The 18,154-nt window shown below is 37.3% G+C and overlaps 1 protein-coding gene across 4 annotated transcripts in view; it reads right to left on the bottom strand.

The window, feature by feature from the left end:
- Nucleotides 1-18,154, bottom strand: part of LOC310649479 (charged multivesicular body protein 3) — a 50,261-nt gene that overhangs the window by 26,784 nt on the left and 5,323 nt on the right. For all 4 annotated transcript variants that reach the window (XM_083377930.1, XM_083377933.1, XM_083377928.1 and 1 more), the window contains exon 3: nt 6,874-7,013. In XM_083377930.1, coding sequence (XP_083234056.1) covers nt 6,874-7,013 — 140 coding nt within the window. The remainder of the gene's footprint in view (nt 1-6,873; nt 7,014-18,154) is intronic.

Raw genomic sequence — 18,154 nt, 5'->3', positions numbered from 1 at the left:
TTTATATCCCGCCCTTCTCCGAAGACTCAGGGCGGCTTACAATTTAAAGCACAAATCAATGTGCTTAGCAATAGCCTTCATTCTATGTATATGCCTGCCTATTAGAGCTTTCACCCCCCCCCCCCACAAGCAGCATTATTACAAAGTCAGCTTATTGCTCCCAACAATCTGAGTCCTCATTTTACCTACCTCGGAAGGATGGAAGGCTGACTCAACCTTGAGCCTGGTGGGATGAGAACCTGCACTAATTGCAGGCAGCTGGTGTTACTTAAGGCACTGCGCAGGGAAAGCTTTAGAGTCAATTAGGAAAAGTGAAAAAGTGAATTAGGAAAATACGAAACGGTTGCTGGAATTGGGTATGTGTAGTTTAACAAAGAGAAGGGTGAGGGGTGATATGATAGCAGTGATCCAATATCTCAGGGGCTGCCACAAAGAAGAGGGAGCCAAGCTATTCTCCAAAGCACCTGAAAGCAGGACAAGAAGCAGTGGATGGAAACTAGTCAAGGAGAGAAGCAACCTAGAACTAAGGAGAAACTTCCTGACAGTTAGAACAATTAACCAGTGGAACAACCTGCCTCCAGAAGTGGTGAATGCTCCAACACTGGAAGTTTTTAAGAAGAGACTGGACAGCCATTTGTCTGAAATGGTATAGGGTTTCCTGCCTTAGCAGGGGGTTGGACTAGATGACCTCCAAGGTCCCTTCCAACTTATTATTATTATTATTATTATTATTATTATTATTATTATTATTATTATTATTAAAGTTTAATCCACTTGCACTGTTTTATGTTTACATGTTTGATGACAAACAGCCTTATGTTTATAAGTGACAGTTTTCCTACTAAGTACCTGCATGTCATAAGCATTTGAATTAAAATTACCATATTAAAATCAAATCTGATGTTTTTTAATTTTTATTTGGTATGCGTTGGAAGAGGGGTAGTCTTATACGGCGAGTATAGCCCAAACCCTATAATTTAACAGGAAATGTAGGGGGTCGTCTTATACGCCCAGTCATCTAATACGCCGGAAAATACGGTACTATGTCATCTTCTCATTTTTAGAGCATAAGAGTCTTTAAAACATGATAAACTCATATCCTGGTTGTAATCCAAAAAATTAAGAAAATAACTTTCTAATTATGTAAAATTATCCTTTATGCCATATCTGAAGCTTGATGGACCCAGAGCACTTTATCAAATATGACAAATTCCATGTTTTTAGGAATATAATTCAATATTGCACTGACGTCCTAAAATTATATTCCTCCTAAAATTATACAATATATAGTCAAAGCTAAACATATGAGTTAAAGAATTTTAAATTTCTTACATTACTCACATTAAAAAAATCTAAAGTCCATGAATTTTTTAAAAAACTTTGAAATATCCAATATTTGTTTGGATGAATTTATTTAATATTTAAAATGTAAGTATACTTCACATTTTTAAATATCTGGACCCCTTGTTCCATTAAATTTGAGTATTACAATATTTAATTCCATATTTGGAATATATAATACTCTTACTCATGGTCATGTGATCAAAGTTTGGATGTTTGGCAACTGGCATATATTTATGACGGCTGCAGTCTTCCAAGGTCATGTGTCAAGTAACCTTCTGACAAGCAAAGTTAGTGGGGAAGCCAGATTCACTTAACAACTGTTACTAACTTAACAACTGCAGTAGTTCACTTAACAACTGTGGCAAGAAAGGTTGTAAAATGAGGCAAAATTCACTTAACAACAGAAATTTGTGCTCAGTTGTAATCATAAGTGGAGAACTACCTGTGTGTGAAGGTGATATATTTGACTATTATTAAAATCAAATTTTAGAATAATTGAGATAACTATATAATGAAAATAATTACAATTAAAAAGTTTAGATCTTTTTTTAAATGAGAACCCAAACTTAGAGTGTGGAAGTAAGTTATGCACTAACTTGTATTTTATATTAAATGATTTCCAAGTTAAACTGAAGCTAACAATAGACTGTTTTTCATGTATGAGCTTATTTTACATATTGGCATATATTATCATAATAATCCTGTCATTCTTCTAATGAAGGAATTAAATCTGATTCCCAGTACAATCTATAAAATGCTATAAAGATCATATATAAGGCCAGCTTAGTCAACTTAGTGTATTTTGGAAGTTTGTCAGATTTAGCAATATTTAATGGGGGGAAAAATCTCAATTTAGGAGATCTGCCTCTAAAATTTGCAAAGATATTGAAAATTTTATACATTTTTCTAATAATGTTATATACAGCCAATTAACAAAATAATCTTTAAACTAAACAAAAACCTTTAAAACATTAGAAAAGAGAGTAAAGAAGTTAATGTAATCTCCAAGTTGGTCCAAAAGGAGTGTTAATTGTAGTAAGTCTCCTTCCAGTATGTATGTATGTATGTATGTATGTATGTATGTATGTATGTATGTATGTATGTAATAACCTTGCAAATATGGTAGATTAAAACTACTTTCACCATAAAGTAGCCAAATTATTCTAGGGATTTTAGCCTTATTAACTTAATTAAAATAAAAAAATTTCTTATTAACTTATCTTTTTAAAATAGCTAATAAAAATGAATATTGGAATCCTCTTTAAAATACATCTGGCCTGAATAATTTATGATCAGCCTGGTATTTAACAAAATCTCAATACATTCACCACAGCCAAGCATTACCACAACCAGGAAGAACCACCATAAGAGACCTTGCAGAGTCCTTCCAAGCCTCATGGATGCTACCTGCTCGCTTGCTACTGCTGCTGTTTTGCAAGTTGTCAAACAGCTGATTGGCACGCTAGCTATTCCTTTTTGGCCTGCAATTATTTTTAATTTACCAATGTGGCCCTTTCACTTCTACAAGTTTTGCAAATCTGAAATATATATTACTCATATTGTAATATTTATTTTACTAACAGTAATATTATTACCATAAAGTTTAATGGAAATTTTAACATCAAGTTCTATCTATTGAATTTATATCTATACATTGGATATGTTTCATTCAGGTTACGTTGATATATTTTGAGAAATATGTAAAGCAGATATTTTATAGAAATTATTCAAATAATGAATTCAGGACCACTACTATAATCAAAAGATATAATAGAGCCTAAAAACAACAAATTAACAGTATAACCAAATTATTTTCTTTCAAAACTGTAATTAAGATGGATCAGAGGTTGTGGCTATGCTTCAAGTATCTTGGTACATCTGGACTCATGTTTCCATTTTTATATCCAATTTTAAATAAATATATATCAAGATAATTTTCTCTCTCACACGCACACACACACAGAGGGACAGAGAGGGGGGAGAGAAACACACTACAAGGTACATCTTAACAGAAATGAAAACTCAAGTTTCCTTAAAAATAGTGATGCAGGTTTTTGTAAGAAAACAAGAAATCAGCTGGATCAGAACACAGGCACATCTAGACCAGTACCAAGTCACAAAGTGGGCAAATATGTATATTTGGAAAACTTATTAGCTTGGACTAGAGTGAGCGATGATAAGTCCTTCCATAGTTACTTCTCAGTAGTCGACTAAGAAAACAGGAAAGAGCAATCAGATTTTCTGGCCACTTAAAACATACAGTAATCCTGCTGTTACGTTCCATATTTCTTGCCAGAGGCCCCATCAACCTACCCACGCTCCATATGATATGCCTGTGGTCCCTGCAGGCTCTGTACCACCTGCCTACAATATCCTCTGTACTCCATACTGCCTGTCTACAACATCTGTGTACTTCCTTCCACTCCTTGGATGGGACTCCTGCCTCTTCCTAATTAATGATCCATATAATTTTGAGGTTATGACAGTAGCAGGACTGCTATAGCTAAATGATGAAGTCACATGACATTGTGCTTTATGACCTTAGCAATGGAAATCCAGTCCTAATTGCCATTGTAACCTGTGGACTATCTGTACCATCTGCTGGCAGCAAATTCCACTGGTCAAGACTTTTTTGTCCTAGACTAAACCTGCTATGAATCCTATAGGTCCTTTAAAATTCTATTTATAAAGTATTAAATTACTTTTCATGTCAATATTATTTTAAAATGTAACTACCCATAAATATCACTATCGTATAGTTTGTATGAATGATCAGACAAAACTAGTTATATGGGTGCATTTTCATACATGTAAAAACAGCTAGATTCTGCTTTTAAAGCAATTACTTAAATCTTGCAAAGGACAATCAGTTTTAGTCCTTTGAAGAGATGTTAATTGATCTTATTAAATTCATTTTTCACATGCTTGTACAATCTTAATACATATAACTTAGTTAAAGAACAAACAAAAGTACACTACAGTATTTTCAAGTTAAAGGCAAATCATGCTTCAGGCCCGGACACAGCACGGAGACGGCATTGGTCGCACTGGTGAATGATCTCTGGAGGGCTAGGGACAGGGGTTGCTCCTCTGTCCTGGTCCTATTAGATCTCTCAGCGGCGTTCGATACCATCGACCATGGTATCCTACTGCGGCGTCTCAGGGGGTTGGGAGTGGGAGGCACCGTTCTACGGTGGTTCTCCTCCTACCTCCAGGGCCGCTCGCAGTCGGTGTTGACAGGAGGGCAGAGATCCGTCCCGAGGTCTCTCATTTGTGGAGTTCCTCAGGGGTCGGTTCTCTCGCCTCTCCTGTTCAACATCTATATGAAGCCGCTGGGCGAGATCATTCGTGGTTTTGGGGTGGGGTATCATCAGTACGCTGGTGATACCCAACTTTTTCTTTCCACCCCGAACCAACCCAGTGATGCCCTCTCCGTGATGTCCCGGTGCCTGGAGGCGGTTCAGGTCTGGATGGGGAGAAACAGGCTTCGTCTCAATCCCGCCTAGACTGAGTGGCTGTGCATATCGGCATCTCGGGTTAACCAAGTTATTCCATCCTTAATGATGGGGGATGAGGTGTTACCCCCCGTCGATAGGGCTCGCAACTTGGGCGTCCTCCTGGATTCACGGCTCAATTTCGAAGACCATATAGGAGCCGTGACCAGGGGGGCTTTTGCTCAGGTTCGCCTGGTGCGCCAGTTGCGTCCCTATCTGGACCGAGACGCCCTACGCACAGCTACTCATGCGCTTGTGACCTCCCGTTTGGACTACTGTAACGCTCTCTACATGGGGCTGCCCTTGAAGACCACTCGGAGGCTTCAACTGGTGCAGAATGCGGCCGCGCGAGTTGTAATGGGGGTTTCCCGATACTCCCATGTAACACCTCTACTCCGTGAGCTGCATTGGCTTCCGGTTGCCCTCCGGGTGAAATTCAAGGTGCTGGTTATCACCTATAAAGCCCTACATGGCCTGGGTCCGGGATATCTGAGGGAACACCTGCTGCCGGCATCAAACGCCCTTCGCCCAGTGCGCTCCCACAGGGAGGGTCTGCTCAGGGTCCCGCCGGTAAGAGATTGCCGGCGGGTGACACCCAGGGATAGGGCCTTCTCGGTGGGAGCGCCTGCCCTCTGGAACCAGCTGCCGGTGGAGCCGAGAACTGCCCCCGACCTCCGATCATTCCACCGGGGCCTGAAGATCTGGCTCTTCGAGCTCTCGGGCCCAGACTGAGGAGAAATTTTTAATTTGGGGTTCTTTTTAATTGAGTACAGGGTCAATTTAATATTTTTTAATTTGGTTCTTAATTTTTGTATTTTGGATTTTTAATTCCCTGTAAACCGCCCTGAGTCCTCAGGGAATAGGGTGGTATATAAATATAAATAAATAAATAAATAAATAAATAAATAAATAAATAAATAAATAAATAAATAAATAAATGTTTTCTTTTATACGAAAACTGATTGTCAGTTATGAAGAATTATCATTATAATTAGCAGTATTAGAACATGTTATCTATTTTTGAATTTTGATGGGTGACATCAGATTTCATCTCAACTCTGGCAAGATGGAATGGTTTTGGGGCCACCTGGATCTGGAAATGTACTTTCTTTAGTTTTGGATATGGTGGCACTGTCTCAGACCGACTCTATCACCTGATGAAGGTGTTGAAGGGCTTCTGGAATGTCAAAAGGAATAGAGCTAATCTAATTTGGGGGAAAGGAATGTTCCATAAGGTGGGCACCATAGTAGAGAAAGCACATCTCTTAGGACCCACCAAATGTAGACCCACTATTGATGATACATGCCTTTTCTGCCCTATTGCTCAAGTTAATGTTAAAAACTATAGATCCCAATTCAAATATTTTGGAAAATATTTCTTTCTTGTTTATTTATGCAAAATAATCTGGGTGTCAGCACAGGGGAGGATGAATGGAAGAGCAGTAATTATCACTGGAATCTTTTATGAATAACACCCCTGTGCTGCTTGCAGTAGAGTATGTTTTTTTCTAAGGAAGTTTAAAACTTGATTTTTCTTCTGAACAGAACCTAGGCTGTTGCAATACTTTCTATTTCTCCATACTTAGATTTTTCTATTAATCCCTCTTTTAAAATCAAGCTCAAGTCCTAGTGATTAAATGAAATGTCAATATTGTTTCATTGGCAATAATTTATAACTGATTTCTCATTCTTATAGAATTTTTTTTACAACTTCCTAGTCTAGCCAACAGGATTGGGCTTTTCTGGCTTGCCACTGCTTTATTTTTTTTCAACAGTCAAGAATTATTAAGTAGCACTGTGGAATCTTCAATTGTGTTCACATTCCTCACAACTTGAATGTTTTTAATGCTGTCAATATTTGTGCAAACTAACATCGTTACAAAAATGATTTGAGTTAAATTTGCACCCTATGAAAATGGAATAATGGGAAACATTATCTCAATACTTAGGATCAATATCAGTTTACAAAACATTGAGATATAATCCACCATTTTCAGAGTACTACAAATTTACTCAAAATGAACACATGTATTACCTGTACAAGCCAGATACCATCTTTTGTGTCTTCTACTAACTCATAAAAGTGCATTTCACCACTGAAGTTTGTACTGGAAACAGATTCAGAGGCTTCCTCTTCCTTGAGAGCAGAATAAAGTTCACCTTCCATAAGGTCTCCTGAAAAATGAAACAAAAAGAAACATCAGTACAATAACTCTAAAGGTTATATTAGTCAAAAGGACAATGTCACAAAAAATAAATCAAGATTATTATATTTTAAAAGAGCTGGGAAAAGCTGTACGCATATATTTGTATACATCTTATTTGGTAATTATAGTGGATCTAAAGATCTGCAGATAGTCGATGACTCTTAATAATTTTATTACTCTATAAAATGTCTTCCAACATACAGTAGTGGCCAAAATTGTGGAAACCTTTTGGGAAAAGTGTGCATTTGAAGTTTGATGGCTAATAACACCACCTTTTTTTTGGAGTACCATTAAAGTATATATCAATGAAAAGATAATTTAATCAAGAATGTAATGCAATAACTTTTATGAAGGATTTGTTATTAGAATAGCAGTTATAAAGAAGAAAAGTAAAACACGTAGAAAAAACGAGATATACAAAAATTATCACCATAGAAAAAATGAGATATACAAAAAGTTAATACTTAGATGGGTAACCTTTAGCATGAATTACGGCCTTACGTCTTCCCATGGAGGGAACCAAGTCCTTTAGTTCTGCAGCTGTTATAATGTGAAACCAAGATTGAATGATTGCTTCTATTAACTGGGTTTTATTGCTGGACTAACAGGCTTCTTTAATCAACTCCATATATTTTCAATTGGGTTAAAGTCTGGGCTATTCCCAGGCCAATCCAGCAGTGGAAGATGATTATCTTGAGACCACTTTTTGCACACAGCAGCAACATGACACGGAACTGAATCCTGTTGAAATATAAATGCTTCATTGTCTTGGAAAAGATCATCTGCAGAAGGCTTCATTTTGGGCTCAAGTATTTCATTAATGTATTTTTGGCCATTTATATTCCCATTAATCACACGAATTCTGCCCACACCTTTTGATGTCATGCAACCCCAGATCATAACACTGACTGGGTGTTTCATGGTACATGTAATGCAATCAGGATGCAAATCTTCTCTGATTCTTCTCCTTGCGTATTTTATGCCATTACTACCAAATTGGGAGATCTTGGTCTCATCACTCCAAATAACACTGTCCCATTGTTCCTCTGTCCAGGTAACATGGGTTTTATTTTATTTTTATTTATTTATTTTAATTCCATTTATATCCCGCCCTTCTCCGAAGACTCAGGGCGGCTTACAAGCTTAGCAGTAGCCTTCATTCTATGTATATGCCTGCTTATTAGGGCTTCCCCCCCCCAAGCGGCATTTTTACAGAGTCAGCTTAATTGCCCCCAACAATCTGGGTCCTCATTTTACCTACCTCGGAAGGATGGAAGGCTGAGTCAACCTTGAGCCTGGTTTAGCCCAGTTTAGTATTTTCAACCTTTGTTTGAGAGATAAAGGTGGCTTTTTTCATGGAATTCTAGATTTTAGGCCAAATTCCCGCAGTCTGCACAGAACAGTCCTTGCACTCCACTTCACATTGTACTGCACCATTTCATCTTGTATACACCCAGATTATTTTATTTTGTCACGTAGGCACAGTCTCTTAATTCTTCTATCATCACTTGCTGTTGTGCACCTTTTCCTGCTTTTACCAGTGTGCTTTTATAGTGAGTCTCATACCTCTTCAAAAACTTAGAAATGCCACCTTTGGTTAAGTTTCCACCAATTTTTTCTTCTAATTTCTTTAGAACTGTAGCTTTGTTCACTTAATAATACTATTTTACATCGCTTTCTGGGTGACCAGTCAACTCTTTGCACCATTATTTTATTTTTATTATGTTTTACAAGCTCACTAAAGAACACAAAAAAACCCAACCAACTTGATCACATAACACACTGACAAATGTCCTCCTCTCAGCTTCAATACATGACATCAATAACTGAATCCTACTGGCCTGATTGGCTCATTGCCAAAACAGAATGACACCTGATTGGCCCTCTACACACTCATGCTCACTGGCTACAATCAGATGAAGGAAAGCTACCTGATATCAAGCAAGTTGTGCTTCCTTTTTCTGGTTATTTGGCTATAACTTTTCATAGAATACAGATAATTGAACAAATGGTGTTGCATTACATTCTTGATTAAATTATCTTTCCATTGATATATAATTTTATTGTACTACTCCAAAAAAGATGGTGTTATTAACCATCAAACCTCAAATTTCAAACGTCAATTTCCCATCGTCCTGTGCGCTGCCACAGGGAGCGCCTCCTCAGGGTACCGCCAGTCAAGGATTGCCGACGGGCGATCCACAGGGGGAAGGTGTTCTCTGTGGGCGCGCCTGCCCTATGGAATCAACTGCCAACAGAACTCTGGACTGCCCCCGACCTTCGTTCATTTCGCCGGGACCTAAAAACCTGGCTCTTTGAGCTATCTGGTCTGGACTGAGGGGTTTAATGTTTTTAAATTGTGATTTAATTTTTGCGGCTAGACTTAATTTAATTTATTTTAATTTTATATTGGATTGTTTTTAATTTTTGCCTTGTAAACCGCCCTGAGTCCTTTGGGAATAGGGCGGTATATAAACCAAATAAATGAATGAATGAATGAATGAATGTACACTTTTCCCAAAAGGTTTCCACAATTTTGGCCATTACTGTAAGGCAGGGCAGTGAGATTCAGGTTGGGAGAGGGACTTACGGATGTCTTTCCTCCCAATTTGGGTAGATTGAATGTATTTATTTAGTAAATTTATATAACTATCCATATGGGTTTGTATTAACACAGTGTATTTCAAAACCTCTTTGTTAGTCAATCTGGTTTAGACATGAAATTTGAGTCATTTTACTGAAAAATTTCATCCTAGGAAAGGGACAGTTCTGTTTTATTCATTCAGATTGCAGATGATGGGAGCATACCCATATTTAACAACAGGTGGTCTCAACTTATCTATCTATTCCAGAAAGAACCTTTCTCCTGAAGCAATTACACCTAGATACCTTGAAACTAAGGTAGAAAGGATGGACATTCCAGGAAGGGAGGGATTGAGCAAGTTATGGGTTTGTGAGAAACACCTAAAGGAGAAAATAAATCATGAAACAACTTGGCCTGACAAAATGGCTTCAAAGATGCTTCAATGTTTAGCCAAATGTTTGAAGCTAAAAAAATTCAAGTAACTTACTAAGTGCTGAAACTACAAACCCAGGGAGTTCCCAAGTACTGGAAAAGAGGGAGTACTGGCTTCCTCTGAAGGGAGAGGGAAGGAGTACCGGCTCCCTCTGTAGTACTGGCTCAGCATCAAGCTTGCAGACAAAATAAACGAAAGATTAAAAATACAAGTTTGCTATGAGTAAGTGTTTAGGTGGGTCTGTTGCTAAGGGATGTTATCTTTTTCCTTGTAAACAAGATCACAATATAAACTTTCCCTCTCCTCCTCTCAGGGGTCAGAACTTTGTACTCTATCCCATATGCAGCTGAAAAAACTTGGCTCAAGAAGATTGTGCGTCTCCACTGGTCAATTAGGTCAAGGGATACTCTTATTCACATCTTGCTACAATAAGGAAATTCTAGTGAATGAGATTAGTACCTTTTCATTTTATAATTTGCTATCTCTTTTTATGTTACCAAGATGATAATTACTTCAAACATCAACAATAATTTATATTATTCTGTAAACTAGAATTTTAGTAAAAAAAAATCCAAACCTTTATGGGCAGTAAGGCTAAAATCAATGTTCCAGAAAAAAATAATCAATGTTTAGCCCTTCACAGAATCAGAGGCCAATTCTTAGGAATACTACCTTTAATAATATATGGGTTAGTTCTTCCTATCCTGTGTCCTTTTCTTTGCACTTTTCCTTGCTGAGCAATCCCTTTAGATTCCCCACATACTGCAGATGAAATGGGTCATGGTCTGGAGGCAGAGATTTTTGTGGTGAACCACACTGTTCAAGAGTCTTTTCCCAAAGACTATGCCACCAGTCCATATAGTTGCTGCCTATATTTTTACAGTATTACATTTTAAAAAAGTTTTATTGTATTATGAGTCTTGATTCTGTTTCATTGTAAATTGTTTCAAGTTGTTTAGATTTGGCAGTATGTAAATAAATAAATAAACCTTTATTTTGTTTTCCATGAAATAATCCCAAATCTTAGGGGGTAACATAGCATGATAGCAAAATATATGAGTTCTACATTCAAATATCAATCTAGACATGAACCTAATTGGTAGCTTTAAGCCACCTTCTCTTGGCCTTAATCCCATCCATCTCTACTACAGTATAAAATTAAGTTAAATGACAGAAAATATTTGCATTAGGCAAAGAACATGTGAATAAAAATATTAAGTTTCAAGTAAGAAAAGGTAAGAAAAAGCCTCACAGCAGCTCCTTGCTCATTAAGAAGATTGTCATGCCTTGTCATTCCACTATTTGTTAAATGAACAAATATATAGTGAACATGTCAGTTACATAATCACTTGAGCCTATGAGTAATTCCAGATAGAGGGCTTCTAATTTCATCTATCATAATGCATTATGTAGCTATTCCATCTTTCTCTGGACAAGAAGTTTATAAATAGAGGACAGCATCTGGAGAAATGGTTCCCAGTTTGTAGTCTATGGACTACTGGTGATCCATGAGAGTACTGCAGATGGTCCATGGCTTGGCAGCACAAGTAATGTAATATTATCATCTCTACTGGGAGGCCTACAACAGATAAATGTATTGTGATGAGTACAATGCATCTATGAGTGTGCAGATTACAAATGCAATTTCTACTAATTTAAATAACTTTTAAATACACATTAAATTCCTATTAGACAGGCTATATTAAAGGTTTTTGCTTGCTTGATGGCCTGCAAAAGCTTTAGATGATGATACAGTGGTGGTGGGAACAGGTTGTGAATTACATATCTTGACCTTTTTAATTATTCAGAGAAATTTAAAATTAAATAAGGCATGGTAATTTTATAATAAAGCTCTCATCTAGAAGTACCGTAATCTATATCCTTTCAGTGTGTGTGCAAAGTAATAAAACTGTTAAACAAGCCCAAGAATTTTAACATTCTACATTATTGAACCATCCCCTAATATCTGTTCCAGCATTCCTGTTTCACCATGTGAAAAATCCTACATTAGCTTGTACTTTATGTTGATGGAAGGGAGGAAATAAAACAATCTACATGGAATTTCTTGACAGTAATGAAATTGCTGTAGAGCAAGGAAACTGTAAACTGAGCTTTAACACTATATATTATTTCATGAACATGAGTTTACAAACATACTTTCCTTCCTCATTTAAATATAAATGAGGCTCATTTAAATATAAATGAGGAATTATTCAATAATCTAAATAGATATATAATATTAGGTAAATTATCCACAAAGGCAATAATTATATTAAATGTGTTACCTGTAATAATTACATCAGCAGCTCACCATTCGTATCTCAAAAATATTCAAAGGAAATCACAATATTTAAGGCTATTCAGGTGTCAGAGAAGACTTTTATTTTCCTTCTGTGTAATTAAAAGGTTGAGCAACATACTTGTATTTTCTACAATTTAAGGCCTTATAACATTCTTTATAATAGTAAATAGTAACAAAGGACACTGGAATTCAAAAGTTACTGTGTGAACAAAAGAAGTGTTCCAGATTAAATCCACTCTGTGCCATTCCTCCTGCCTCTCACAGCCAGTCAGCATTCCACAGCTCTGATAATACCTAGTGTCCATTGGATTGTATTGGGATTTTCTAGTGATTTTTGTCCAATATTTTGTGCACTTTTGTTCTTCTGATAAATTCCTTATCTGGGTATATACTCAACAATCATACCCATAGTCTTAACAGAAATAGGGTACTGTAATTAAGAGTTACAATATTATGCAATAGGGAATTCTCCAATTCTCCAGTTTAGGATATTTCCTTTAATTCCTCTTCCCTGATGGCTTTTCACCCCTCCTTACTAGAGGGTTCAATATGTATGTGACATCTATTTCAGTGCTTTTAAAAATACATTTTTCTACTTATATGCATTGATATTCCAAAGCCTAGCAAAAGCTTTCTGTTGTAGACGGTGCTCACAGATATTTGAATTCACTATTATTATATATGGCTATAAATTTCATTGCATAATACCGGTATATATGAAAGACAGAACTAAGTATACCATAGAAAATTATTCCATACAGCTCTATCTATTCCAGCTATTCTATGCTATTTTTAAGAGTAGATAATACTGGACTATGAATGGCAGTAGCAGAAATATGTATAAAATTTGATAAATTGTCTTATTGCAACATATGGTTCACTTTTATTTTTGCAACATGGCGAAGTTCAGACTACAGGGAGTGCAGAATTATTAGGCAAGTTGTATTTTTGAGGATTAATTTTATTATTGAACAACAACCATGTTCTCAATGAACCCAAAAAACTCATTAATATCAAAGCTGAATATTTTTGGAAGTAGTTTTTAGTTTGTTTTTAGTTATAGCTATTTTAGGGGGATATCTGTGTGTGCAGGTGACTATTACTGTGCATAATTATTAGGCAACTTAACAAAAAACAAATATATACCCATTTCAATTATTTATTTTTACCAGTGAAACCAATATAACATCTCAACATTCACAAATATACATTTCTGACATTCAAAAACATAACAAAAACAAATCAGTGACCAATATAGCCACCTTTCTTTGCAAGGACACTCAAAAGCCTGCCATCCATGGATTCTGTCAGTGTTTTGATCTGTTCACCATCAACATTGCGTGCAGCAGCAACCACAGCCTCCCAGACACTGTTCAGAGAGGTGTACTGTTTTCCCTCCTTGTAAATCTCACATTTGATGATGGACCACAGGTTCTCAATGGGGTTCAGATCAGGTGAACAAGGAGGCCATGTCATTAGATTTTCTTCTTTTATACCCTTTCTTGCCAGCCACGCTGTGGAGTACTTGGACGCGTGTGATGGAGCATTGTCCTGCATGAAAATCATGTTTTTCTTGAAGGATGCAGACTTCTTCCTGTACCACTGCTTGAAGAAGGTGTCTTCCAGAAACTGGCAGTAGGACTGGGAGTTGAGCTTGACTCCATCCTCAACCCGAAAAGGCCCCACAAGCTCATCTTTGATGATACCAGCCCAAACCAGTACTCCACCTCCACCTTGCTGGCGTCTGAGTCGGACTGGAGCTCTCTGCCCTTTACCAATCCAGCCACGGGCCCATCCATCTGGCCCATCAAGACTCACTCTCATTTCATCAGTCCATAAAACCTTAGAAAAATCAGTCTTGAGATATTTCTTGGCCCAGTCTTGACGTTTCAGCTTGTGTGTCTTGTTCAGTGGTGGTCGTCTTTCAGCCTTTCTTACCTTGGCCATGTCTCTGAGTATTGCACACCTTGTGCTTTTGGGCACTCCAGTGATGTTGCAGCTCTGAAATATGGCCAAACTGGTGGCAAGTGGCATCTTGGCAGCTGCACGCTTGACTTTTCTCAGTTCATGGGCAGTTATTTTGCGCCTTGGTTTCTCCACACGCTTCTTGCGACCCTGTTGACTATTTTGAATGAAACGCTTGATTGTTCGATGATCACGCTTCAGAAGCTTTGCAATTTTAAGAGTGCTGCATCCCTCTGCAAGATATCTCACTATTTTTGACTTTTCTGAGCCTGTCAAGTCCTTCTTTTGACCCATTTTGCCAAAGGAAAGGAAGTTGCCTAATAATTATGCACACCTGATACAGGGTGTTGATGTCATTAGACCACACCCCTTCTCATTACAGAGATGCACATCACCTAATATGCTTAATTGGTAGTAGGCTTTCGAGCCTATACAGCTTGGAATAAGACAACATGCATAAAGAGGATGATGTGGTCAAAATACTCATTTTCCTAATAATTCTGCACTCCCTGTACATAAAATTATTAAACTAGGATCTAAATTAAGTTACGCTTTTTATATTGAGAGAATATCTGCAAGATATCTTACCTTTCAATTTTTATACATCATTTAGAAAAGGTTATACGCTTTGTGAAATACAATAAAAAACCTTGGTTGAAATATCTGACCTGGCCTATTTCATTATTTTTATTTATTCATTCATAAATCATATTTCTAAGGCCATCTGATTCCAGATGAATCTGGGTACAATCAATAATAACTAAATATAAAGGCTATTAGTCATAGGAAACACAATGATTAACACTGGGGAAACAATCCATTCCTAGCTTTTGTTGTTGTTGTTAGTTGCGAAGTCATGTCTGACCTATCGCGACCCCATGGACAACTTTCCTCCAGGCCTTCCTGTCCTCTATCATTTTCTGGAGTTCATTTAGGCTCACGCCTACTGCTTCAGTGACTCCATCCAGCCACCTCATTCTCTGTCGTCCCCTTCTCCTCTTGCCCTCAACCTTTCCCAGCATTAGGCTCTTCTCCAGTGAGTCCTTCCTTCTCATAAGGTGGCCAAAGTATTTGAGTTTCAACTTCAGGATCTGGCCTTCTAAAGAGCAGTCAGGGTTCATCTCCTCTAGGACTGACCGGTTTGATTGCCTTGCAGTCCAAGGGACTCGCAGGAGTATTCTCCAGCACCATAGTTCAAAGGCCTCAATTGTTTAGCGCTCAGACTTTCTTATGGTCCAACTTTCACAGCCATACATTGCAACTGGGAAGACCATAGCCTTGACTGTACGCACTTTTGTTGGCAAGGTGATGTCTCTGCTTTTTAGTGTGCTGTCTAGATTTGCCATGGCTTTCCTCCCCAGAAGCAAGTGTCTTTTAATTTCTTGGCTGCAGTCCCCGTCTGCGGTGATCTTCCAGCCCAGGAAAACGAAATCTGTCACTACCTCCATTTCTTCCCCATCTATTTGCCAGGAATTGAGAGGGCTGGATGCCATGATCTTGGTTTTCTTAATGTTTAGTTTCAACCCAACTTTTGCACTCTCCTTCTTCACTTCCAACAAGAGGCTCTTTAGTTCTTTTTCACTTTCTGCCATTAGAGTGGTATCATCATTCCTAGCTTTACATGTATAGAATTATTCAAATCTTCCTTGAACCATTTATTTGTTTAAAGGTCAATCTTACTGTTAACTGAACGTAAGCCATTTACTAACCTTATTTGTATATAAGGAAATCTATTTCAGGACTTCTGGTTTGCCATGCAGCCGCCATGGACGGCTGGGAAACTCTCTCTCTCTCTCCCCTGTTCAGTTTCAGATCACTGGGGGCCGAAAAGGCCAAAAGTCGCTCCGAAGAGGTGACCAGCAAGGAGGGGCTCTCGCTGGATCGCGGGAGAGCAGCAACTGTCCCGTTGGATCTGGCAATCTCTCCAAATTGGCAGATGAAAGGACCGGCCATAAAAATATGGCTCGTCCCTAGGCTGCAGACAGCCGAAGCCACACTCACCATCTGGCAACTTCAAAGCAACATGGAAAGGACTAGGTGAGATCTACCTCTCTTAAATCCTAATTGCTTTTTTGTACATATTCAAGCTGCTAAAGTACTTTCCCCCCTGTGGAGAGGGAAGGGGGATTTTAGCCCTCCCTCTAGAAACAGCGGCTATTGAATATAAAGGGGAGCTTTTTTGTAAACGTTAATTGGATCCCAATTGGAACTTTATTTCCTAAAGCTTGTGAATTAAAATATTTTTGATTATCTACTTTTTACTTTCTATTTTTATTTGAAAGTCTGGGTTTTTCCTCTTAAAATAGAAGAAACCCCCCCAGAAAGGATTGAAATAACTGAGATTTAAAGGAATTCCTTAAACTCTGGAGTGACATCTTGTGGCTAAACCTGAAATTGCAATTTATTATTCTTAAAGAAGAGAGACTTGGCTGACAGTTCAGAAAATAAGATAAGACTCATGTGACCTTGAACACCAGCTGTGAGAGTTTTAGCTCTGTTATTTATTTACTGGGGGGAAAAAACTGTAAAAGTTTTCAATTCAACTCATCACTATGGAAGACCAGGAACAGACCTTTTCTATGGAAGAAATGCAAAAAAAAAATTTCTGCTATATTGAAAAATAACTTTTTCTTAATTCCTCATTCAAAGAAGCATAACTACAGTCTTAATAGGAACCCTTGAGCATTGCTTTGAAATTAGAAGCCACTAAATACGAAGTCAACTTCCACCTAGAATTAATCCGGGATGATCTAATTGTATATCACAAAAATCTAGATTAACGAAGGAGGGACTTTGTACAGCAAATATATGATATGCTACGATCTATTAGGACTTTATTTCACTTTCCAAAGGCTCTTCAATTTGAAGGTATGTATCAGATCACTGACTCTTGAAATAACCGAATAGACACAATATAATAACACAATCTTTAGTCTGCAGTCTGTGCAAATTTTCCTGCTGATTTGGGTCCTGAGTCCCAGAATGCTATTTTCCTAGAAAGGAGTCACTATCTGTGCCAAATTGGTTTTGTGTTTTCATAACACCCATCAAAGGTCAATGATATCTAGACTTTTAAATTGGATAGTGAGGATTTTGTGCTGCGCAGGAATATGTTAAGAGTGGATGGGTGTGCAATTTAAGCCAATTTTATTTTCATGTATACATAATTATCAGATGTATTATACTTACAGAAAACCTAGATTCAACTCCTTCTTTTAGAAGATTTAGGTGAAAAACTGGACAGAATGAGCTGATATGTGATATGAATTGGATTGGATGTAAGCCTATAAAATGAACTTCACTATAGTCTAGCTGGAGATATTGACACTCAATTGACAGGAAAATGGGCTCTGATTTGTGATCAGTGGTACATTATCACATTTTCAAATGTTTCTCTTTAGACTTCCACTATACTATCCATGTACCATTACTCAAAATGTCCTTTTATTTCTGTGGTTTTAGCCCATAAGATCATAGCCTTGTAAAATACATTTGAGAATAAGAAGGTTGATTGTAAGTCTTTTCCTTCCTTAATATTATGTATCTAACTTGAACTCTAATCATAGCTGAAAAGCAGGATATGTATATAATAAATAAAAATATTCCATGCATAAAATTCCCTAAACATGTGTTACCATTAAGCCGAATACCATTCTATAAGATATATGTTTACATAAAGAATTGGCTATGTAGTGTTGACATATTTGTGAATAAGCTTTTTAGAAGTATAGGATATAATAGATATAATCAGAATTAAAATATAAAACATGGATTGAAAGCATATCTCAGTAAAGCGATAGAATACATGTATTAAGAGGGCAAAAG

Source organism: Vipera ursinii (assembly GCF_947247035.1).
Source record: "Vipera ursinii genome assembly, chromosome: Z".
NCBI classification, from domain to species: Eukaryota; Metazoa; Chordata; class Lepidosauria; order Squamata; family Viperidae; genus Vipera; species Vipera ursinii.
This window is presented reverse-complemented; position numbering and strand designations above follow the sequence as displayed.